The following is a 25633-nucleotide window of genomic DNA, read 5'->3' on the forward strand; positions in this document are numbered from 1 at the left end:
CTACATGAACTTCTCTAGTGTTTGCTCACTACTGCTCAATTCTTGCTGCCTCAAAGAAATAAGGTGATAGATTCATGTCCAGGGAGTGATTTAAAACTTCATAAAGGCACTGTAGGTAATAATCTTACCATTAAAACTCTGTCAAATAACTCCTCAAAGGGGAGGAGGAAATAAAACTTGTCCGTGTTAGAATGCAGAGAAGCTAACTTAAACACATTCTACTGGCATCTTGTCACCACCTAACAGTTGCCTTAGAAGCAGAGAAAGTTACCCTGAAGAGAACCCAGGCCAAGTTTTCTCCAAGGTGAAGGGGAATGGGGCCCTTGGATGTTATCAGAGCCCAGAATAATCCCTGGTGAAGCAAAACCCACAGCAAAGGTACAAATCCCTGATTCTGGCTTACTGTGCTTAGCCCTGGGGAAGGTGTGTGGGGGGGGTGGGTGCGTGTTACTCTCCTGGCATCCCTTCATTGGTTTTCCAGTTTATTTCTCCCCTCTTTTTTGTTTTTTTTCCTCCCATAGTTACATTCTAAAGCAACATCAAAGTAATGTTTTCACTCCCCTTAACCACCGTAGTTGTACCTCTGGGGAAGGAAGAGTTGGAAGTGCACGATAAACAAGCTCCTTCAGACTTTTCCATGCAGTCAATCTTTATTATAGCAGTATTCTCATATTCACATCAAGTACATAGAACTTTTTGCCTTTTATATAATACAGAGTTCTTTAAATAACTTTACACAGAAATAGTTTTCTTCAATCTGAATTCAGCTATCAAATTTTAATATGTTTTAAGTCTCCATGCTCTCTAACCAAACTGGACAATATTTCCCATTGTACAAATTTACATGAGAAAAACTCCAAAGTACAAATGAAGGGACAACAAAAGTAAAGGGGGAAGGAACAAACAAGAAAAAAGAAGTTGTATTGGCAATTACAGGGGAAACTCGAGAAGGAAAGAAGAGGGGGTTGCCATGACCTACGTAACAGGAAACCAAAAATAAACATTCTGTAATGAAGTAAAAAATAAATACAAGTTTCAAAACAATTACTCCATTGTAGGTTTTAAAAAGCAGCTATGGAAATCTACTAACACAATTGGGTTGGTTGGTTTTAAGTAACCAGACTGGACCTTCTACTTTGCAGTTACAAGCCCCTTGCAAACCTCTGGTGGTCAAAAACCGAAAAATACAGCTGAAAGGAATGTGTTAGCACAGAGTTTAAATCGGTGGGACATACATTTCATTGCACTAAGGAACAAACAGACAAAAAGAAATCAACTCTGTATATAAATTTCCCTTTCCTCTCCTTACTAGATACTTTGCCTCTCATAAACAAGCCTCTGTATTATGAGGTAATGCCATTGTCTTGACTATATATAAAAATAATAAAGTTTAAAGGTTATAGATCTGTCTATCTATAAGCTTTAAACAAGCCAGTCCTCTCTTACTCCCCCATGGGGTCCAACTATGGAGTGCTACACACCTTCCATCACTCTCTAATGAAACATACACATTGTGCCTCTCATGGAACCCCCCCCAGGAGGCCAGTGCCCCTTCCCTAATCTAGGAAAAGCAGCCTGTGCTCAAGTAAGAGAGAGAGACAGTGCAAGTAATGCACAACGGATTACAAACACCTATACCTGCTCCTTCAAAACAAGGCAGAGTCACAGAAGCCAGCAGTGGCCAGCCTGCACATGTGTCTGGGCAGAGGGGAAAAGGGATCCATTGGGCACCCAATGACCAACTATGTTTGCAGCTGCAGAAGGAAAATGTCACCTGTGCAGCCCCAGGAGACCACAGCTACCCCTGACACGAGGAGAGGATGAAGGGGCAGGAGGAACACTGCACTGCTGTCATGGCGCTGGCTCCTGCCTCCTCAACAGCAGCAGACCCTGCTCCAGCAGTACAGGTCAGGGCCAGATCTCAATGGGACCTCCAGGGTGGCAGGGAGTAGGGGGCAGGGCTTTCCCCAATCCCAATAAATGAGATCAAAAGAAAAGCAACGTTAATGGGGATGGCCAACATGTGCAGGTTGGGCACTGCTGGGTTTCTGTCAGTTGAGGAGAAGTGTGGAGAGGGGGAGGAAGGGAAGGCAGGTAGGACACAAGGCTCATGAAGGAATGATGTGCTTTTTTTTTTTTTTTTTTTGATATTTTTTTTGTGTCTTTTTTTTTCCTAAAGGTTCACAGCTTTGAATAAAAAAAGCACATTTATTGCACTTACATTTTATTTTAGACAGAGTTAACTTAAATTATGCCCTCAGAACCCCTCCCACCATCCCAAAATAACCCAAGTTTGGTCCATTTTGCCCCCTAGACCCAAAGGCCATGCCCAGCTGGCGGGCTGCATTTCTTCTCCTAATGTTCCACTGAACTCCCAACTGGAGAGACACATCTTTTCTTCAACCCTGGTGAATACACCAATGCAACACAGAATAACAACATCCAGCAAAACAAAACCCAGCCATTTTCCAAACCCAAACAATAAAGAAAACATTTTTTTGTGGTTTACTCTCTCAAAAGTACATGTCACACAAGGCTTATTCTACAGTACAGCTGTGGCAAACAGGACAAACTAGACCAAATGACCGCACAGGCCACTGCTGGCTCTTAAGGAGGCTGGATGAGCTGAAGACACTGCTGCTGTGATACTGTGAAGCAAATGCCTAGGTAGTTTAGAAGGTTCTAAACTCTCCCATCAGCTCCCTTCTCTTAGGGTAATAGTTTATCCATGTCCTAACATGTACTTTTAGTGCAGAATTTGGGGTAGGCAGAAGGATTCCAGATAGATCCTGAAACATGAATAAAACGTTCTTACACTTTGCTGCCTAAAAGGAGCAAAGCCAAATTAAAACTGCTCCGAGATTTTGTATGAACTGCGCATTTAGACATAACAATAATTTACAATTATGCCCAAAGTCTTGCCCCAGAGAAGAAACAATCTGAAAAAGCACTAATACCAAAGCCCATTATTTTGTCCTTTATGGACAGGTAGGTAAATATGACACTGGTATGTTAAGTACTGCCGTAAGTCTGCGGAAGAGGTTTGAAACTTGAACAAATCAAATTCAAACACACTGGTGGTCCCTCAGTTGAAAAGACACCATCTCCCACAGTTAATGTGCGGTAACAGTATGCGTCACTGTAAGAGGCCAAAAAGTAGGTAAGGAAACCTGCTGATGTTCCAGAAAGCAATTAATTGCACTTTCTGGGCCAGGGAATTGAGTGTATAGTCTGATATATGCGCATTTGGATTTCTAGCCATCAATTTCTCCTCATCCAGCTCTCATTTTTCATCTACAATCACATTCCAAGAAGCTGTAACAGCGTAATTTTCTAACAGTGTAACTTTGAGCCTCTTCAGGGCTTTCCATTACCTTCCTTTAACAAGATCTTTGTGTCTCTGGACTGGGAGGAGGGCTTATTCTGAATTAAATGAACCTCATTAACTTTGGATAGCGCAGATTTCAAGCAGCAGGTTTACTGTAACTGAATTAGGAATCCTTCAGTTCTAGCTTTGAAATGGTGATAGGTGTTTTGGGGAATGCTGTCTGCCCTCCTTGCTACTTTACAGAAGTTCACCAACTCCAAACTATCTACCTATAAAGTAATAGCTATGTACAAAAACTACTGCAGCAGAAGTAAACCAAAGCCACTGCTCTAGTTACAAAGCACATGGTTTACATTCTGTTGGACTTCTTAAGGTTGTGAAGGCACATGATCATTTGGCAAACTGCAAAGACTGTTGGGGGGGATCCCTACACAAACCATGTAACAGGGGGACAGTCTTGGTAGCTCTCTGTTCGAAAGAAGAGAGAGGCTAGTTTTCATCTGCAGTTCTTCATGTTTTGTCCTTCCTTTGTAGTTAGTTACTGCTGTCACGGTGCTGAGTCAGTAGCTTCTGTGTTAGCATCCTTGAAACTTAAAAGCAGGGAAAAAGTTTTTAACAACTTCTCTCTGCTCTTCTGATGATTCCATTTACTAAGCAAGAAGTAATGAAGCAATGAAGATAGACAGACATTTAAAATGTATGCCAAAACAAATGTGAAGTGCAAACGCATATTAACAGGGATGCAGTCAATGGAACATTGACTTCACAAACTTCTGTTTAAGATGCACAACAGAAAACTGGAACGCCCAGCACCTTCAAAGTGATGCCCTAACAGTCCTCTCATGCAACTGCTTTTTGACTGAACTTGACTGTACCTAGAAGCTTTGCCTGTCACATTGTGCTACTGGTGATACTTTTTTCAACAGACAGAAGACACGTCATCTATAGTACTACAAACAGTTTGTGCTACACATGCTGCACTCACAGTCAAGAAGGCAATGAAATATATAGGCTGTAAAAGTGTGAAATGTCTACATGCTTCTTCCCTAAATTTAGCCCTTCCACCTATCAAAACGTCAACTTGTACTTGTTTGTGAGGTGTCTGGGGATCTTCCTTCCCTACATATTCTGTTAAATGCTGGATGCATTGACATCAACAGGTAAACATAGAAGCAAATCTATTTATGTGAGATCTTCAGTGTATTTTCTTCCCCTAATTTGGGCTTTTGTGGAAATACGTGGTATTTATCAACAGTCAGCATTTCACTCATTTTATGGCATGAAGGCCAAATTCTACGTCTACTGAGCGTGTACTAATCCAAGTAATATTGACAGGCCACGATAAGATGGCAGTATTTGGCCTCAAACATTCTGCATCAGCAGCAGCCACTAGAGCATTTGGGTGCAAAGAAAGATGATTTTGGGTAAGTGTGAAAACCAGAAGTGGCTTCATTTAATAGCCTGCATGAGTTTAGCAATAAAGAAATGACTGGGCTAATCGTATCTGGGGCTATGTAGGACTTAATTCAAGCAGAAATGGCTTTCAAAATAACCAGGCCTCTATGCTCATATCATTTGGTTTAAGCTCCATTGTTACGTTCCAGTTCCAGCAAATATGCCACAGGAAACGATCCTGCACTGACAGGGAAGATGTAGCAGATAACAGGCCTCTTCTAACTGTATGGAAAAGGAAAGGCAGAGGGGAAGGTATATGTGTGGTTAACAAAGGCATGAATAGCTGGGATTGGATACCAGTAGTTTTCCAAATGATTAGGTACTAGATACCGTAGCGCTAAAAGCAGTATGACTGGATGTTTGTCCCAACATGCACACGCAAAATCACAGAATCATCACAGACTGGTGTGGGCTGGAGGGGACCTTAAAGCTCATCCAGTTCCAACCCCTGCCGTGGGCAGGGACACCTTCCACTAGACCAGCTTGCTCAAAGCTCCGTCCACCCTGGCCTTGAACACTGCCAGGGAACTAACATATCCATAGTAGGGCACGTGCTTGTGATTAGGACACTGCAGAGAAACTTGGTGTAACGGACATGAACACACTGGTCATTTCAGTTTATCTCCTTCACCCCACTGCTATACAGGGCACTCAGTTCTCGTCTACTCTTACCTCCTCATTCACTAAACATCTACAGGGCACCTTTAAGACTGGTTCTGATGGCATGCAAGACATGCAGAAAAATTTCCAAAGGAAAAGATTAAAAAAAAAAAAATTAAAATCCCAATTATCTACAAACCAAATTTCTTCCAAAGTTTTGCATGAGTATTACATGTTTACAGACAAACATACTACTACAGCTATCTGGAGGGCAACAAACGTGAAAACCAGTAGAAATGCATCCTGAAAGGACTTCTCTAAACAGCAGCCAAACAACTTGCACATTCCTCAGGGAAAAAGAAAAAAACCCAAACTCCCAACTCCCCTCCCAAAACCCCAGAAAAACAAAACTACAAACAAACCCCATAAAAAAAACCACAACAAAACCAACAAAACAAAACTGAACCCAAACAAACCCCCAAACCCTAAAACAAAACAAGAGAGATAATGTGTTACTTATAAAGTGCTTTGCATGGACAAGGATTAGCAGTTTTCCTTGTGCTTTTCCTATGGGCTCAAGAAGCATATTGTAGACTAATGGGTAATGAATCTTCACCAAAAATGAGTTCATTTTAAGCAAAGGTGAATGCAATTTTAGCAGACAATCTTCCACCAGCATGACCTTGTGGAAGGAAACCAGGGCTTTTGAGAAGCTCTGTGAAACAAATGACTGTTGAACCACCTCGCTCCAGTAAGTTTCTTTCGAGAGAACATTCATTTCCAGTACGCCCAACACCTACAAATGGGGCCACAGAAGGAGAATGAGCAGCGACTACTTCATCCTCTGGGAGTCTGTCTGTGAATGCTCCCACCTGCCTGCTGGCCACAGCAGCCCCTGGCCCATTCCACCTCTTAGGTACTGGCCTCAGATGATCACCAGGGAGCACTATGGTTTCACCGTATGCACGCCACAGTTTGCTCATCAGCTACTCCACACTGGGAAGTGGCTATTGCTACTGTTTAAATTCCTGCCAATCTCGATAAGGAAAAACCCTTACAGCATCTGAAGACCCACAGCAGACAAGAAAAAATTGTGCTTTTTTTTTGTTTGGTTTTTTTTTTGTGTGTTTTTTTAAATGCATCCTGTACACAAAATCAAATCTATTCATGTACCAACATGAATCACTTCATTCTTGTAGTGACTATCAAGTCATTCACTATTGCTGTCTTGCTAATGTTTGTGGAATTAATATGAATACACAGTATTTCAGTTATAATTCCCACTTCAGATTAGTCCGGTCCCTGTAATCCCAGTAAATATTTACTGACAAACATAACAAACTACCAGCAACACTGCAGAACTTCAGGGGTTTAAAACCATGTCCCACTACTGATGTGTGTTTCTCCCTTCATGTGGGATCAACCTTCTACAGACAGAAACAGTCCAGCTCTCCTAGGGAGGGAAGGACAGTGTCCTCACCCAATAAACCCATGTTTAGCACAGACACCACATTCACACACATTTAACTCCTTCATTTATTTGTCATGACAAACACCCCTCTCCTTCCCAGCAAGTACCACCCTGCTAGAAGGGGGTCGGTTCTCCTACCTCACTTGGAGTGGTACAGAGCAGATGCAAATTTAACTCTGAAAACTTCTGTCTGAGCTTGGATTTCTTTCTCATGTGGTCTGACTTGCCTCTGTACAGATAATTTACATGTAATACCACATACCAGAGAACTCTGCAAACAGATCACATCACAACATACTCTATGAGAGGTAAACAAGAACTTGATGACTTGGGTTTTTATTTCTTCCCTGACTGGGTAACTTGTGAAAAAGCTACCAACCATCTGAAAACCAGGACTGGAGGACAGGAAAACAAAGCACTCTAGTGGAAATACCGCCACCTTCATCCTAGTTTGCAAAGTGTACAAAAAGGAAAGACAAACGGAGCGGAAGAGATGACAGGGCAGAAAGCTGTGAGAGGAGAAGCAGTCAGGGTGGATCCAGCAAGTACCGTTTTGTTTTGATCTAACAACTTGCCATTAAGGACAAGGTGCTCCACATTTACACACAAACTTATCAGAGGACGTTTAGTCAACAGGATAAAAATCCTTTAAAAAAAGCTCTTGAAAGTACCAAAACATAATTTTTCGGAATGTCTAATTCTAGGGGGGGTTTGGATTTGTATTCAATTCAACCTGAGAACTTTTTTCCCCGTTTATGAAAACATTACATCTTGGTAAGGTACCTGGCATTAACCTGCACCCTCTTTTAAAATAAAACTTTTAAAGTAGGTACATACACCATTCACAGTCTGTATCGGGAATTCTACAGACTTCAGATGCTGTGGTAGCATCTTTGATAAATATATTGTATCATATGATACAAAAGAAAAAGAGTAAGAGAGGACAATCTCGCTACATTTTTTGTTTTGCTTTTTAAACTTCAGTTTGTTGCTGGATCAAAAAGAAGGATCTACGTAATCCTTCTCAAAGATGTTGTACATGAATACACCAAGAAAACACTGGAAAAGGAAACAGGTTAAGGTTGGTGGTGGTTGTATGTTTTTTGAAGAAGTGACAAAGTAAATCTGAAAAAAGGTGCAGCAGCATCCCCTTTCCCTTCAGATTAACCTCATTGCCTTAGAGTCACATCTTCTCCAGCTCCCATCACCCCATAGCTTTTAACTTTATCGGAATAAACCCAATAATACAGACAGATTTAGGTGTTTGACGTTGTAAAACAGTGAAAAGGGGATACTGCATTGTCCATAAATCAGTGAGTACACCGGGAAAAAAAAGATCAGAACAGAGGATGATTCTTGTAAATTAGCACTCATCAGATTTTCAGCCTCTGATGGTACGTTGTTAGAGGGAGAGAGCTGACCGGCAGACCATCCAAAGCAAGTCTCCTAAGTTGCAGCAGCAGTTCCATCCCCTCAAGCCCGAGCACCACAGTCAAACCACGAGCGCCCTCTCCTCTCTCCTGGGAATGATGCCAACGGCACAGGCAGCCACTGCGGGTCTCCGAATGCACGTGATGGTTTGTGTTGAAGGAGAAACACTGGCAGCAGAGGATTCTGGTTCCCAAAAAGGTACTTTTTCCCATTGTGTTGGACTGGCAGTTCCATTCTGCTCCACTTTTAAGCTTATGGATATCTTTTCTAAATTACTTTAGGTTTTGCGGAGCAGAATAGAGTTTGGATGTTAAGAAACTGTCGGAACACAAGACTTAAATAACAGAGTGGGTGCTGCCATGGTGCTGTGGCTACTTGAACGCTGCAAATTCTCCTGTAGAGGGAGGACAAGAGCTTGGTTTAAAAAGGCGGTATCAGTTACTAGGTGGTCAGAGATTTTCTCTAGACTAGTTGACCATTAGGTTGAATATAAAAGATGTTAAAAAATGCAAACTGTTAAAATTAGAGCACAAGAGAATACACAGTGAGAGAACATTGAATACAGACCCAGCGTATTTTACCAAAAAAAGGATTTCTTGAAAGCAAGCTGTACCCATTCTTCCCAAGATAGAGGTTTGAAAGTTCAAGCAAAGCCTAATTCACTATGCATTTGAAAATGTGTCAGGTTAATTTCAGTTTAAACTCCTTATTGCACATATATCCTCCTGAAAAGCATCAACTGCAATAAATGTGCCAGGCTGCAAACTCATTTCTAGTCTGGTGTAAAAATGATTTAATAACAAAGAGCTACCTGACACACCCATTAACCTTTAAAGACTATGTACAATAAAGTGCCTGAATATTAAACCAGTATTAAAGAATGCTGGGATCTGGTTTAGAGACCAACACAGCACCCTACTGTGAGAAAAAGAAGAATGGTGAGATTGTCTACTCAATCCCAGACCAGAAATTAGGCCTCGCTAATAGAGAGCACAACAAATTAAAGCAAACCCTTGCTTCCTTCACAGCTACTGAATAATAATATTCTATGCAGTGCTTTCACATACAATGATCTCCTGAAATTCTACAGTTTATTTAGTGTCAACATGCCATGAGACAGACTGGTAGTCCCGTTTCAGAGAAGAAGAAATGATCGCACAGAGTAAGACTGCTGCCCAAAGTCTTCAGCAGTTTGCCAGCACATTGAACAGAAGCTGAACCTAAGATACTCATCCTTGTCATCTTATACTTCAGCCAAAAAACTCCCCTGCCACCCACAAAGAAATTGCATTTCATCAGATTTTTAGGTAGAGGTGTTCCAGTATGCTTAATCAAAAGGACTCAGGAGCATGAGAAAAAGAAACACGCATCCAGCTTCCCCGTGCTGGGTTTCACATGAGGTTTGGGTTAGTTTATGCCCCTTTCTTGACAGCACTCCTCAGACCTCTGCTAATAATGATGGAGAGATAAGCAGACATCAGAGACCTTTTGTTCTGTTCAACAGAAGCATGTTGAATGCCCTCACATCCAAACAACTGCTCCCTACCATGCTGTCCTTCCATCCTTTCAAGAGCGAGTGTTTTGTTGGCTTTGTTGCTTTGTTTTTTGTTAAGACTCTTATTCTGATCATTGGAAACAAACCACAAACATCCCTGCAAACAGGATTTTAGGCTAATAGCATTAATTCCATGAAATGTCTTGCTCTATGAAGAAGAGAACCAAGAGTGATCAGGAGACTGCACGAGGAAGGGGAAGAAATCGCATCTACACAGGGCCTGGCAGGAAAAGCTGATCCAGCTGATCTAAGGGAGCTTGAAGAAAGCAAGCAGAGGGCTCTGTCTGTTGTAGGAAATGAGAAGGGAGTACACTCATAGTCTAAAGTAAGAGTGGCTGGCACAGGTGACTGACAGACCTCAAGCTCCATGTGTCTTGACAGATTGTGGTGGTAGGTTCAAGTTTTAACAACAAAAGAATAAAAGCTTTATGATGGGTCCAACTGCCCATTTTATCAGTTCTACCAACAGATGAAACCTTTGCTCTAAAATAAATACTCTAAGTATGTGCTAATTTTTCTTCCTTCTCTGACACATTTCGCCTATTTCCCAACTCTTCACAGGATCTTCTAGAAACAACTCATTTTTGGTACTTTTTTTTTTGTTTAATCTTTTAAGATAAGGACAAAAAAGTCATCAAGTATTTGCCTGTGAGGCTAGTTTTTAAGAATGACATTCAGGCTTAGCTACGCTTTCAAAACATGCTCTATTTAATTTATTTTTCAGTCTGCCTTCCTAAACTGCTGATTAAAGACCGATTTATAAACAAGAGATTGCTCCCTCATTACTCATCTTGTCCTTCTGCCCATTTCTGGTAATAATTCAGCTTTCAATAGTCATACAGGGATTTCAGAAGATAAAAGATGAACCATTAATTGGGAAAGGGCAATGGAAAAACAGGATCAGAAGTCAAGAAGCATTTCAGATAAAACGGTAGCTATAAAAAGGTGATTTTCAGACTTTTCTGCCATTTAAATAAAACCTTAGCAAAGACATTTTCTTTGACAAGTTAATGCTAAATCTCCCCTTTCAAAATTAAGGTGCTACTCTGATCTCCAATCAGTAGGAGACCAAAATATCTAATGATGGGATTATGTTGATTTAACACCTATGAGATACATTAGCAGTAATGGCTTTCCCTAGATGAAGAATGTAGGTAAGATGGCTACATCCATCCACAAACAGGAATCTGCCATCCTGGGTGTTGGCAGGACTTTCTGAGGAGCAGCTAAAATGCTTTGTGTCACCTTTTCTATTCTGAATATGTAAAATATTTGTAAGTTGGTTCTTTTATCTTCTGACAGAAACTTCACTTGTAGGAGAAGGAGAGAGAACACAGGCAACCTCTTCCTGAGGCTTAAGATGCACACACATAAATGAAGCAACCTGAACTGTGAATCTATCAGGAAAGGAAGGTCACGCCCAGGGGAAACGAATGGATGAAATGAAGACAGCTTTAGGAACACAACCCAGTATGCCCTGTCCTGCAGGATCATCCTGATTCTGCCCTGCTAAATCTTTGGGCATGGTTCTGTGATGGCCGATGTTAATCTAAACTGAGATTACTGCAGTCCCATTCCCAAGATGGCTCAAGGAGTTGACCTAGCAAATGCTAGCTTAGGTTGGTGGGAAAGAAGAGTTTTGTAACCAGTTTTTGGATAGCTGCTCTGTTGATGGTAGGGGGAACCCACTCAACTGCGTGGAATGGACTAGTGGAATTTGCCAGCGCAAGGGTAAGGAGCTGGGCCGCAGCTGCTCCAAATGAGATCAGCTTAACCATGAAGCTATGAAACCACATACTTCACAATTTGTGATGTAAAAAAAACCCCAGACATTTTCAGTCATTGTGAGCCAGAAAGCTGATGTGCTTTTTACCAAGCAGGCCTTCAGATACTTGCTTTGACTGGTAACAAAGAAATTCCTTTCCAAAGGATGAATAGCATTTGAAAATCTACACTTACAGAGCCCTTTCAAGTTAGTTACTACACTCTTCACACTTGTCACATGCAAAGCAAGTGGAATCTGTTGTAAATGCACACTTTCAGAAAACCTGTACTAAAAAGATAAAAGTTCTTTCACATTGCTTCCAAACAGTATATTGTAAGGGCATGACCTGAGTGAACCTGCTGCCCCTAATTCCCTGAAAGATTTAGGATGCGGTTACCAATCTCTACTATCAGAAATTCAGAAGTTATCTGGACTCATGAAGTTACCAGGTATATGCATGACATCTTAACTGTACTCCTTATCTCCTCATCCGGGGGTAGATGCCATGTTTCTCAGAATGATGACAAGAAGAACGCTTCCCTTCCAGGCCTGTGTCAGCCTTGTCTATCCAAGCAGAGAGTAACTGACTTATCAAAGGGAAACACCAAATTCCAGCACCTTGCTTGGATTACACTCACAGAAAGTACGTCAAAGAGGCGATTTTCTGTTGGACCTCATGCTGACCTTCTGGTATGGATGCCATTCACTGGCTGAGTAACAATCTGGAACACACTTGGATGTGGGTAATTAGTATCCGCAGAAGATTATATAGCGGTGCTTATGAGGATCTCTCCTTCTAGAAGGTACCAAGATAGATTTTGTTTCTATACTGAGATACAGGGAAGTAAAGAAAAAAAAGGAGTCTCATAAAGTATAAACTACCCCTTCAGGAAAGGCAGGGATCCTACAGACCTGTTTTCAGGATCAATCGGTATCTGTTTCTAAATAATATAGCTGAGTAGCATCTTTGAGAACACTGACCCAAATCCACAGGTGTATTTAGGCATCTTCATCCTACATATGTTCCTAAATCTCACTGAAGCAGCAATTACAAATTACAGAAGTTAAACCCCTAAATGCCTTTATGTCAGATAAAATTAATGATCCATAAAACCCAGCCTCCTTTTAGGCTTCATAAAGTGTTTCGTGAGAAGCTAAGATCACATTATGGTCGTGGATTCCATGGATTGCAAACCATGCTCAACATGCGACACAGGAGTAAATCTAATACACTGACCATACAGCAGGAAATGGGTTCAAGTGTTTCTAAGGATAGCAGCACTTTTTATCCTGTAACTGCAGTTTCAATGGTACAGAAAAACAATCTTAACAAGGAGGATAACACTACTCCAAGGAATAACTGGTCTGAACTCATCTGGCAGACCTGAAAAACAATAAGCCTGGGCAGGGCAGCGATGATGATTCTGCACTCTCTGTAACTTCCCCTGTGGTTAAGCCTTTCCTAGGTGGGATGCCACATTTCTAGATTCTGCAGGAGACCCAGCGGCACCTTCTTGCTCTTACTGGGATGGGCATTGTAGCCCGTACTGAGTATCATACTTCAAAGCTTAGGAAGCATTGCTCCTCACTGTCTAGAATTAAATTAATTAGTGAATAAGAGGGGAAAAGTCCCCCACTTAAATCCTGTTTTCATGTTAAGATAAGCCTGCCAAAATGAGGTGAAGCTACCAGAAAGATGGGAAACAGATTTCCTAAAACAATAACAACTTTCATCTTCCATCACTATTTCCATAGATTTCAACAGCTGCATTTTCTCAACTAGCAAGATGAGAAGACAAGTTAGTTTCCCAAACTGTTCCAACAGCAGAAGCCAAGATCATTCGAGTCTGGCCAGAAAATGTAGAAATTACCTACATATCTTCAAGCTCTCTAATTCTGCTCCCTGTTTTAAAAGGCTCAGTGACCAGACAGCAGAAAACCAACCCTGTTTTGAATTCCTGACCTATTTCAAAAACCTATGGCTAGCAACATGCAAAATTCTCTGCAAGTATGTAAATCAGAAGCCATTAAGAACACTCCTGGCCTTTGAAGTTCTAACAACAGCAGCAAGAGCTTGTTCCTGATGTAGAAGAATCTGTGAAAATTAATAGCTTAGTAGTTTAAAACAAACAAACCCACGTAACTGACTTCAAAATAAGCAAGAACACAGTCAATAACATTATTGTTTTCATATCTGACATCCAAGACTGATACAACCTGAACCACTACTCTGATTCACCTGTTCCAGTGGAATGCTCCAGGGAAGAATACAATCTGTAAAGTGAGCTGACAGGACCTTGGTAAGGTCTCTAGCTTTCTTGGTTAGATATCTGGTCTAACTGACTCACTTCCAGTCAAACCAGCAGCTTTTACATGGAAGTGAAAAAAAACAATTCATCACTAAACAGAAGCATGTTCAGTGGTATTCTTAATATTAAAGTAATTAAATCCTTTCATATTAACAGAATTCATGGTATAATACTGATTTCCATGAAAGCAACTGCTTTTTCAAATCCTCTTTTCCCATTACGGGTGTTAGCAGCCTTTTTCTCTTAAAGTATTTGGCTATGCCCAAGATTTAAAATGTTTGTGTTCTCTCTAAACTTTGAAATCCGTGCTAATCGCAGGATAGAGGCACCACCACCAGCACTGTTCTTGCAGTTCAGCAAAAGCAGGTTCAGGATTTATTCTATGTTGCATTGTAATAGAACATTTTGAGATGGTCTAAAGCACAACAGGTCAGGGTATTCAGGCAAAATTAAACATTAAGAAACCCCACACCACCACTCCTCTGCAGGAAGACACGTTCTCTAAACTGCACTATTTTAAACTTCAACTTTCAAAATAGGAGTCACATTTCACTAAGGTCTTCCTTTGGATTGTGTGCTGTATCGGATCACCTCTCCTGACCATAAGAAGTTTCAACTGTGCTCAGGCTTGAAGGTAAGTTTATTTTCCCAGTTGCTTCCCACACAGGAGTAGCATTACTAACGGAGGAATCTAAAGCCTATTGCTCAAATATAATGACACCAACTGAAGTAAAAAAACCCCAAACCATCATAGCTTGAGTAGATTAAAATCAATTACACTCTAATTCCAATCAACAAACTGAGCAAAACAACACTCAATGACCTTAAGAGGATTTTTGCTTGTTCTGAAGTTACTTTTTCCATTTCTCTTATAATTCTTCTTGTGCCAGCTGCTCCCAGGGCAGTTGTTACCAACATGGACTTTGTGCTCAGGACATTCAATGCCCACTGTTAGGAAGAAAGTCTTCATTCTCTAAGTAAACCTTAAAAACATAGCTGGTAGGAACTGAGAATGTACACATGTGTTGCACTCACAAGAACACACCAGCACACAGACACACAGGCACATGCTTTCACATTCCTTTTCAGTGCACTGGAAACCCACCGTATCCCCCTGCTTGGATGGGCGTTTTTGGAGAAGCACAAGCATATAGACTAAAATCCTCTGTCTGGAAGCCTGCCCGGTTTAATGAGGGCTCAGATGCACTGCGGTGAATTTTTGGCAACGACCGGGCCAGAAGCTCAATGGAGGCAAGAATCTAAAACATGTAGAAAATACATGATCAGATCTGTTGTCCAAAGCTGTAACACTCTCTTAAAACCAAAGGCAGAACATAAATTAACTACAGAAAAATATTTATAGAGACATTCAAACTGAAATGTTAAAAAATAGATTACTGCATTGCACTCTGATGTTTGATCCCGAAAAAGGCTAAAAAGGACATTTCGAGAAAAAACTGCCTCATTTTACGCATTTAAAGGGCATACTGCTTTCCCTCGGTAAGCATAATGAATACAGCTGCCTTTTATTCTACCTCCTTGTTCAGGCACTAGTACCTATACCTCCCATCGCTGCAAGTAAACACCGCTTTGGCAGTTCGCTTAACGCCATTCCCCATAAAGCCAGCAGGTGGAGCTCCTCAGCTTTTGAAAAAGCTTCGGTTACCATTAAGAATAAAATCGAAGGTCCTCCTCAAGCTTGTAGAGCCCAAACCGTACTCAGCGGGCACGATAAACCGAGTTTTGTGACAAAACTACCAGCTTGCCTTCATAAAGCTTAGGGCAGAGCAAGGAGGGTGGTATAAAGACTTCCGAGAACATACACCTAGCTGCAATTTGTGTGTCTAATTGTGGTTATTAATTTGACTGTCTCCCTGTTGAAACTTTCCCCAACATGTAAACGCTTTTCCAACCACACAGGTCACTTCAATACCTGCCTTTTGAATACAAAAGAAACATTCCTAGTTAAACAGTACTAACCAGGTACTGAACCAGTACTTTTATGAAGTTATGCTACAGCACTCATCAATGAGATTTTGAATTGGCTAGTGAGTTCATAACTGATCTTTAGTTTTAATATTTGAGTTGTAAAGTCTACTGAGAACTAAAGAGGAACCCTTCTCACCTGTGGAAAAAGGGGTCTCTCATCTCTTTTCTTTTTTAAGCATTCTGCCATTAGTCTCTTCATAGCTTTTGGACAGTTGCTCCGTACTTTGCTGAGATCTGGAGATAGGTATCCTCGTCCCACCATAAAAATTATCTTTATTTAAGGGAAAAAGAGATGAAAAGGGAAGAAGATGAGTCCATAAAACAACAGTTATAAAGGATTAACATTATGCTAGACCATCTTGATCTCAGGAGCAAGTTTTCTGCTCCCAGGAAACACTGTCGGGTGCTGAAATCGTGAAGTTTCTTGGAGTTATGCTTGCTAAACCTATTCAGTATAGAGAAAAAAATCAGATTTCTTCCTCCTCCTCCTCCAAGGAGAGATTTAGGTGGAACCTGAACACTAGTAAATGGTTACCATTTATAGCAATAACCATCTGAGGAGCAGTCCTTCAGTATCAAAAACTGTTACAAAAACAAGAATAAGCAACTCTGCGGCAGGAACAGAATGTCTAAAAATAAATATTCTGTTTTATAAGTCAACAGCAAGTTCACACAGAAAGGCATTTTAAAAACACACAGACTTCAAATATTAAGAACCCTTACCTTTTGAGAATAAATTTCATCGTCTACTTTTCCACCACAAAAGATTATTCTTGACTTTGACCACCTTCCCCAGCTCCCCCAAAAAACCACAAAAGAAAAAGAGAAACTGTGTCCTCTGTAGAAGAGGAGACAGACAGGCTTTGTATTTTTACAGTAATTCCTTTAACATGGAAGGCTTATATTTCACCTAAGGATGGTTAAGCATAGAACAAAGTAAACTAATAGGAAGCAGGAAAGCAAAGCATTAAATATGGTTACTGTTCTCTTGGATATATAAAAATATACCATCAAACATCATCATGTCAAGCCAATGTCAAATGCAGTGTGGCGAGTACTGCAGTTGTGCTGACACTAAAAACCACTTTCAAACTAGCTAATCAAAGCTCTATTCATGCTGCCGCAGATAATCACTACCTTTTCTGAATACTCAGACAGACCCAGCAGGTGTATCATACCTTATATTTAACGAAGTGTAACTATTTTGTATCTGGACACTGGCAAAAACAACAGAAAACCCGCACACCTCATGCAAGCTATACATTTTATTTGTACTAACACAATCCTGGTGCCTTTTCAACTTTCTGATTCAGTCGCATCTGTGTTGGCATCAAGGAGATTAAAACTCAAATATGGTTCCTTTAGAAATCTCCATGTGCCAGAGCAGCATTTCATAGTAAAGACTTGTCTACCCCATCCCTTACCACTGCTGCAATGAGAGTTATCATCTAAAAATTACTTTCCTCTAAATAGTTACACTACTTAACTTGAAATTATTAAAAATTCATTATTTTCTATGTTTCCAACACTCTCTTTACCAATAATACAGGGATTAAACTTTTATTCTAACTAGAGAAAAGAAAGTATCACTAAAAGAACAGTCCTAGTCTGCCTAGAAAAATATCTGTTAAGGTGAGAGAAACAAGAATGATGCTTTGCTCACAAAGAATCTCAGTTGTGCCATAGTAGCTGATGTAGATGCATCAACAGAGAGTGAGCAGTACCTTCCATCTTCTCAGACAATGAACTGGGTGTCACAAAACTCAAGGCAGTAGATCACATTTTATATGTTGGCTTCACCTGCAGTTTAGAACTTCCTTCAGCACTCAATTGTTAGCACCCACATCACTGGATTCATCTTTCAAATCTCAAAAGATAAAACCAAAACAATGCCCTAATACTGCTTTTAGAGGATAATATCCATCTGGCCAGAAATCTGGATATTTCTCATCTTCCGAACAGCAAACCCAATTCAAAATAAAAATAATTAAAAAAAAAAAAAAAAAAAAGAGTCACTCCAAATTTGATGAATTGGAAGTGTTCTGACAGATAGGGAAACAGCCTTATAAAATGGCATTCACAGATGAATGTTGCTATGGTTGCAATTCTCAAGTACTGACAGTGAAAAAACAAGAGATGTGGATACAGAAACAACATAAATATATCACCACCCAGACACTGAATAGTTTACACCAAAGATCTTGATGCACAGATACTATTTTCAGATTAGACAGAGAAATAATGAATCAGATGTGCCTTCACAAACGTGCCTATCCTGCAGGGATACATTACAGGCATGTGGTATCATTAGACTTAAGGAATATTTGTTCACAATTAAGTAATCTTCTTACAGAATTCACAGACTCTGCAAACTCCATCAAGCAGGATTTGAGAAATGCTGGTAGCCTGAAATTCAATTAGATGGTGCATGCGTTCCTCATGATCAAAATGAATATAAAAAACCCAGAAAGACGACTGCTGTTCCATTTTGTCAATCCTATTGCTGAACTATTATTCAGTGCAAGGGAGGGAGGAGAGAGGAATAACTCAACATATGGAGTATCGTTTTGCCTTTGCATAACTATTCTAAACTGGATTACTATTAAGTAACCTGCTCTCTCCCTAATAAGTATCCTGGCAACCAGCTCAGAAGCTGAAAATCTATACTTGAAGTAGAAAAGAACAAAAAAAAAAAAATACCTCTAGTGAAGTGAATTGATGCTACATGGCTGAGGCAGATCTAGAAAATTTAGAAATGTCATCTCATAACATCAGAAACACAAATCAAACACACAAACCATCAGAATGTGTGCTTCAAAAGGCTGAATCTATCTCTGTTTCAGGCCACAGCTGACTGAAGTCACTCCCTTCCCTTACCTGGTCCCTGTTGTTGATGTTTGAGTATGGTAACTGTCCAGTCATCAATTCATAAAGAACAATCCCAAACGCATACACATCCGACTGAAAGCTATATGGGTTTTTATCTTGCATCCTAATAACTTCTGGTGCCTGTACCAGAAAAGGAAAGAATTAGTTTTTATTTCACCACGTCAGGCTGCACCTTATGTACCAGGAACAAAACACAGACTTGTCCAAAATGTAACAGTGCAAATCCCACTCTTGCCTCCAGATGTTAGTGAGTCCTAATAGAGAGTGGATGTTAATATGAATCTCAAAGTCCACTGGTTCGTTTTAGCTTGGCGATCCTTTTATTTATACAGAATTACCTTGTTCGGGCCAAGAAGCTACTCTGAAACTAGATTATAACAACACTGAAAATAATGTCCAATAACAGAGTCTTCAGGGTTTTTCGGGGGAGAAAAAAGCACAGTTGCATAGGAGGGTGCAACTACACTTCTTAAGACTTAAGCAAGTTGTACAGTCTCTTGAGAGTAACTATGCTTGAATGCTTAAAACTTAAAGAGCATCCTTCTTTTGGCCCTGCTCCTTTGTGGGACATTTTCCATGGCTTTTCTCACCCTCTCAACCCTGGATTAATCATACCCTTTTTCCTCAGCCACCATTTTATTTTCAGTTTAAATCTCAAACTAAGTGATGAAGACACTAAAGTTTTTTACTGACTGCTGGAAAACATGCGCTTAAAGAATAACTAAAAGGTATTCATTTAGTAATTCATATTACTGCTTGTCTTTTCCAGCTTAAGACAGTTTGTACATGTCAGTGAGCTGGAGGGGTAGTCTTAGAAACTTTTGACAAAGGCAACTAAATTTGTTGAAACAAACTCACTACTTCCCCTTGCTTACCATCCATAGAATAGATCCAGACAACTGTTCAAACTGATGGGATCCACTCCATCGTGATTTCACTGTAGCTAGACCAAAGTCACCTATTTTTACTGTGAGGTCTTCATGAAGAAATATATCTAAGGGGGAAATGTTAAGGGAAAACAAACAAGTGGTACTGGTCCTGTTCTACAAGAACAATAAACAGCAACATTAGACGTAACAGTTTTAACTATTCGCCATCATTAAAGAAGGTTTTCATGTAATACAAGTTCTACGTAGTCAGCATGGTGAATTATGCTACTTAAGGGTTACAGAAGTAACAACTGGGCCACTGCTGAAAGGACCATGATCTAGGTGGCTTTCTTGAAATGCCATATACAAGAAAAGCCAAAAATATCCCCTGATCAAACTACTGTAATCTTTCATTGCATGTAGAAACCAAACGACACAAAAATCTTCCTGATACCACAACAAAACTTCCTACATTATGGCAATCACACCAATAGACACAGTAAGTATTCCTTACTTTGCTACTAGTGATATCACCCCTTCTCAGTGTAATTTCAACTCAGGAAACACACACGAGCAGCATTTTACATCAGTAAGGTCATTTCTGACAGAAAAAAGCAAAGCAAAGCAAAACAAAAACCCAACCCCTAAAAACCAGGAATGCTGTCATGTTCCACAAACACGTCTCTGGGAAAGGATACTATTACTCTTGAGGTCTCTGTGGATGATTGACTTGGCATGCAAATAACTGAAACGGAACATCATAGATTAGGTGGGTTAAATGATATTTCACTAAGCAAAACCTCATACTCCACTGTATTACTGAAACACGAATTCTGTAGATATTCAAAATGCACATATTTATTAAGGTAAAACTGCAGTAAAACTCTATAAACTAAGCCTTAGGTTTCCAGCTCAAACCTGATGCTACCAACTTCTGCTTTTCAGTTCTAACTCAATATTCAGAATAAAAGAACTTCAGTAGTTTCTGACATGCCATTCCGTGTTGCAGGTTCTGCCTCCAAGCCCTAATAGTGACTGTCAAGACTGACACAGCTTTATGTAAGGTGTTTGTAAATTGCAGGAGCTAAATGTGCTTCCCAGTCCCAGTGCGTACTCAAGTATGCTGTCTGCCTCCTAGCATGGGACTGGGAAAACAGATCCCTTGATTGCAGACTGGATAAATAAACTGCAGCGAACACAGAGAAGAGTACTTGCCCCACAGCATAGATATAGCCTAAATTAGGCAACTAGTCTCCCGTGACAATTCGTTTAGTTAATGAGATTGGCACAAACTTGCTGGAAAGCCCCAGTTTATGTCTCTGCTTTGAATTACACTCACAAACCAGCTTCTGCATTTCCACTACCTAACAGAGGGAGCCTGGGAAGATGAGCAGGCTAGCAGGAGACTGAGGCTGGCTGCTGCAAACACCTCCCCATCTCTTGATTGAAAACGTAATAGAATACTTAGTAGAAAAAATGGCCTGATGAACTGCAGTCATCATAGTGGTTTTCCAGATGGAGGGCAATTTCTCTGGTCTTACATCAGTTTTCTGATTTTGGCATATAATGTTGGGCTAGTTTTGTACATTTTAACTCAACTCATTTGCCCTCTTATGAGAATAAGGATTACTTACAGTGCTTAGAACAAAACATTTATGTTTTATTCAAATGCCAAAATTTATTATCTACAGAGTTACAATACTTAACAGGAGAAAAGAAAAAAATAGATTCTTTTTTCTATCAGAGCTGTCTGCCTTCTGTGCTCTTACAGGATTGCATCCTATTGTTCACAGCGTGTTTCTTTTTAAACTATGTTTTACCTCCTACCGTAAGACTATCTGCACTGTCAAGATCAATCATAAAGCCTGGAACACGAATTTCTGCTCCAAAGATTGAAAGGTTAACTGAACTAAAATTATCTTTATTCTCCTATTTAAGATTATATTTCCTTCATGATCTGTAATTCCATATGTTCCAAAAAAACAGAACACAGTCTATTTAACTAACAAAACTAATAAACACTTCACCAAACACTCTGATCATCAAGGCAGGACCCTGGGCTTGGCTAAGTGAGTAGTTGGTTGGCCTTATTTGCCAACGTCAGTCAGTGTGAAGGGAGTAAGTAAACATTGCCCCAACACTTATTTGCAAACAACTAATACAATACTTACTCCATGCCTTGTGCAGTCTGTCGTGCAATATCAATTAGTTTGATCATTTCAAATTTGGTCTCAATGATGTGTAGATGGTGATATAAGCTGGATCCCTCACACCACTGTGTAACTATAGCCAACTGGGGTTTTGTTGAATAACCCATGAAAAGCAGGATATTCACATGTCGTGTTTTCCTGTTGAAATATAAAAAAAAAAGGTTAGGAGGAAATAAGATGGATCAGGTAATAAGGATAAAGTCAGGCAGGTCTATCACCATCTAAATATATATTTCCAAACAGAAATTGCTGGGTCAATCTCTACTTTACTAAGATAATAGGGTAACTTGTTGCTAGATTCAGTTTAATGAATTATTCCAGCAGTCAGCCTTTCTGATAATGACACAGAAAAGCTATTCTGGGGTAAGCGCTGCTTCTGCAAGCAACCCAGCACAGGACTGCTTAAAAGATGCTGTTACTATTAGGTCCCCATGGGACAGCAACAGTTTGCAGAGGTCTGCTTTTGTGTAACTCCAGTCCAGCTAGGAGATGTTGCTTCCCATTAGGAGGACATCCAAAATGGAATTCTAGTCTCAGAGGCTTCCAGGAAGGACAACCCTTGTATCAACACACCCCAGAAAGCCTCTATCTACTTCCAAACTATGAGCTTAGATTTGTTTTGGAACTAACATTTCCTGGGGGAAAAAAGCTGACCATCTCTTGTTCACCACGTAGCTTATTGGGGATGCTCCTTCAGCACCTGTGCCTGGCTCAGCAAGTCAGTCAGTTTTCCAGAGGCAAAAGCCTTCCTTCTATTTTATTTCTTGAACTGAATTATGCTTGAGACTGCTCAAGACTGTACTTGGATACTGATGGTCATCCCCAATAAATATTCTATTGTATCGTACTGATGGATCCTTTTAAGAAATGAACCCAAAATAAAGACTTCCTCTGAGAAAGTACAAGTAAGGAGAAAAGGGTATCAGTAAGTGATTTTGAGAAATACATTTAAAAAAACCCCAAAACTCAGAAGTCAAGGCTACTGAACAGAAACTATTAAACAATGAATAACAGGGGCAGCAGTGTAGCTCAAAACAGTTAATCATGCTCTCCTTCAGTCTCAAAATATGGATGAGAGGAAAGGAAGGCCTACAATTCACACTAAGGCTTGACTGTGCCCTGGGATAGTACAATAGCTAAAACCAGTCCTGTCTTGAGTGTTTGGACATGCATATATTCACAACATAGGTGTACAGACAAACACATGCAGAGGAAAGAAGAACTAGCAGTAGATACAGAGAAATATCTTTAAATGGCAAGCTGCAGTTTTTGCCTATAGTATTATCATGGAGGAAAAAGACTAATGTGTTTTAATGGAGATCTAAAATTCAGTAATTAATGAAGTCTAAATCTACACACATTATTTTATGCCATTAAAAATATTCTTACCTGAGCACTCCTACTTCATTTTTGAAAGCCTGTAACTGTTGAGGTGTGGGTGCCGTAACATTCAACATTTTCACTGCCACATCACCTTTAAGATAGCAAGTTTTAATAAGTGTCATGGATAAATATTGCTCTATTGAGAAAATCTTTATAGAGCATCAATAATACTGAGATAGCCTATTTTCTAGTTTTTGTGAAATAAACCACTACAATATTAAAATAAGTACATATGCTGTAAAATGTATAAACACTATTCCTAGTTTACTCTGAGAAATTCTCACCAAGTCAAAGCTTTGTAAATACATGTTTAAAATCATTATTCATCAAGATGGATACTTTAGTCTTTCTAGTAACTGTGTTTCATCTTGACTCAATTAATTCAGAAGAACATGCAAGTGTTGAACTTCTAAACATTCTGAAGTTCGAACATTATTTACACACTACAGCACTTACTAATTTCAAAGTCACCTTTATGGCTCTTCAATGAACTCTCTCCAGTATGTTCATGTCTCTCATACTGAGGAGTCCACAACTGGGCCCAGCGCTCCAGATGTCACCTCACCAGTACTGAGACGAAGGATCAACTCCCTCGACCTGCTGGCAATGCTTTGTTAATGCAGCCCAGGATATCATCAGCCTTCTCTGTGGCATGGGCACACTGCTGGACCATGTTTAACTTGGTGGCCACCAGAATCCTCAGGTGCTTTTCTGTGAAGCTGCCTTCTAGCAGGCACTGTTACTCGCTTAAGAAGAACTGTTTGCCATGACAGCCACATACCGTGCCATTTTCCTTTGTAGACTGTTCCAAATGATCCAGATCCTATCCTTTGCCCAACTGTGATTTGTCCATCTGGTATCTCCCAATCATCACTTGAATCCCGTCGACCAAGAGTTTTCTTTATAGATAGACATAAAAAATAAGAAGGAAGAAAGCAAGGGCATTAACATCTGTGAAAACAGTTCCTTTGTTAAAGACTTAGTATAAGCATTTTGTATCTCTAAAGTCTTAAAAAGAACTTTCTTTTTTCAAATACCACATTTGACTTTTCAAGCCAAGCACACACAAAACCTCAGCATGCAGGTATACTAAATTATTACTGGCATGAAATATTTGTCATAGGTTTCTGGCTGTGTTAAAACCAGTAAATGTTAAGAAACTCAAACTCAAACAGAAAGTCTCAATTATAATGCTAAATTGTGAATTAAAAAAAAAAATGCAGACATTTTAATGTGTTGTTAGATTTGAGAATTACCAGAGAACTTTTAAAGTTCATGAATCATGGTGGGAAAAGTTAAGCTGTTACTTGAAGGCAAACCGGCATTATAATACAAAGCACACCAAGACATTTGGGTGCAATGGAGTAACAATTGAATATAGCCAGTTATTTTATATATCAGTCAGACAATTTCAATATCCCATTATATATCAGTTTAAAGACCTTGATCATTACCATACTCATCTTCCAAATAATTTAGAAGGCTTTGACCAAAGAGTGAGAGGAACATGGTTGTGTAGTATTTCTATACTATGAATATACTACAAATGAAAACAGCTGATCTCTCCCTTACCATTCTATTTCTGTCTTCTGAGGATGAGGATGATTTCCTTTCCCGCTGCGGTCCTGGTGATTTCTGTAATGCTTTCACATTGGTGAGTGACCCAGGCAAAGAGGCAGGAGGTGTTGCAGACAAACCTGCAGTTGAACCTAAATTTCAGAAAAAGGATAATTTTATCTATAAGAAGCCAGCTTATCGATACTAGGTGCAAGAACTGTGTTTAAGATGCAGTACCTCCAAACATCAATGTAAATGTTACAAGGAAACAAACATATACTAGAAGTATTCTCCTATTATTAGATTAGTGATCAAGTCTTAGATTTCAGAAAAAGTCTGTATCAGATATCCCTGTTTACCACATAGCCCCCAGTCTCTTGTTCATGAACTATCAAAAGGACAATATCTCTTTAAATAGAGGAGGAAAAAAAATAAAACAACCCCTCAAAAATGTATTTTTTAATTCCACCAGTTTCTTTGTGAAGAAAAGTAGTAGCAATTTAGTTAGCAGCAGCTACCTCTCAGATTTCTTGTAGCTAACCTTTTAGGGACCCAATAAATAGCTGAAAGATATACTTTGGAGTCAAAATAGACTAAATGCAAAAAAAAAAAATTAATGTTTTCTAGTTGAGTCTCCAAGTGCCACCTGAAAACCATTTGGCTGTTTTAAAGCTATCTGTTAGCAGAGTGCTCTTTTTCAAAAGTAAATCATAGAAAGGATTAAAAAAGAACAAGTACTTTAGTTAGCTATTTGTAGAATATTCTATTAAATACAAAAAAGAACAGTACATCTGTAGCCAACATGTTATCTAAACAAATCTA

At 39.7% G+C, this 25633-nt stretch overlaps 1 protein-coding gene across 8 annotated transcripts in view; it reads right to left on the reverse strand.

Annotated features, from left to right (window-relative positions):
• Positions 1–43: 43 nt before the first annotated feature.
• BRAF (B-Raf proto-oncogene, serine/threonine kinase) overlaps positions 44–25633 on the reverse strand; it is an 85513-nt gene continuing 59923 nt past the window's right edge. For 2 of the 8 annotated variants that reach the window (XR_013956584.1, XR_013956585.1), the window contains 10 exons: positions 24827–24963; positions 24036–24153; positions 23261–23345; positions 21833–22009; positions 20360–20406; positions 19668–19786; positions 18781–18912; positions 16040–16174; positions 14738–15173; positions 44–8679 (listed from right to left, as the gene is read on the reverse strand). Coding sequence is in view for 4 of the 8 variants with exons in the window: in XM_080615348.1 (XP_080471474.1) it covers positions 8657–8679; positions 15020–15173; positions 16040–16174; positions 18781–18912; positions 19668–19786; positions 20360–20406; positions 21833–22009; positions 23261–23345; positions 24036–24153; positions 24827–24963 (1127 nt within the window). In the remaining 4 variants the exon portion in view is untranslated. Of the gene's footprint in view, positions 8680–14737; positions 15174–16039; positions 16175–16626; positions 16814–17627; positions 18913–19667; positions 19787–20359; positions 20407–21832; positions 22010–23260; positions 23346–24035; positions 24154–24826; positions 24964–25633 lie in introns of those variants that run through there. The other 6 variants (XM_080615348.1, XM_080615347.1, XM_080615349.1 and 3 more) reach the window with 5 other exon arrangements.

This window comes from Psittacula echo (genome assembly GCF_963264785.1).
Source record: "Psittacula echo genome assembly, chromosome: 1".
NCBI classification, from domain to species: domain Eukaryota; kingdom Metazoa; phylum Chordata; class Aves; order Psittaciformes; family Psittacidae; genus Psittacula; species Psittacula echo.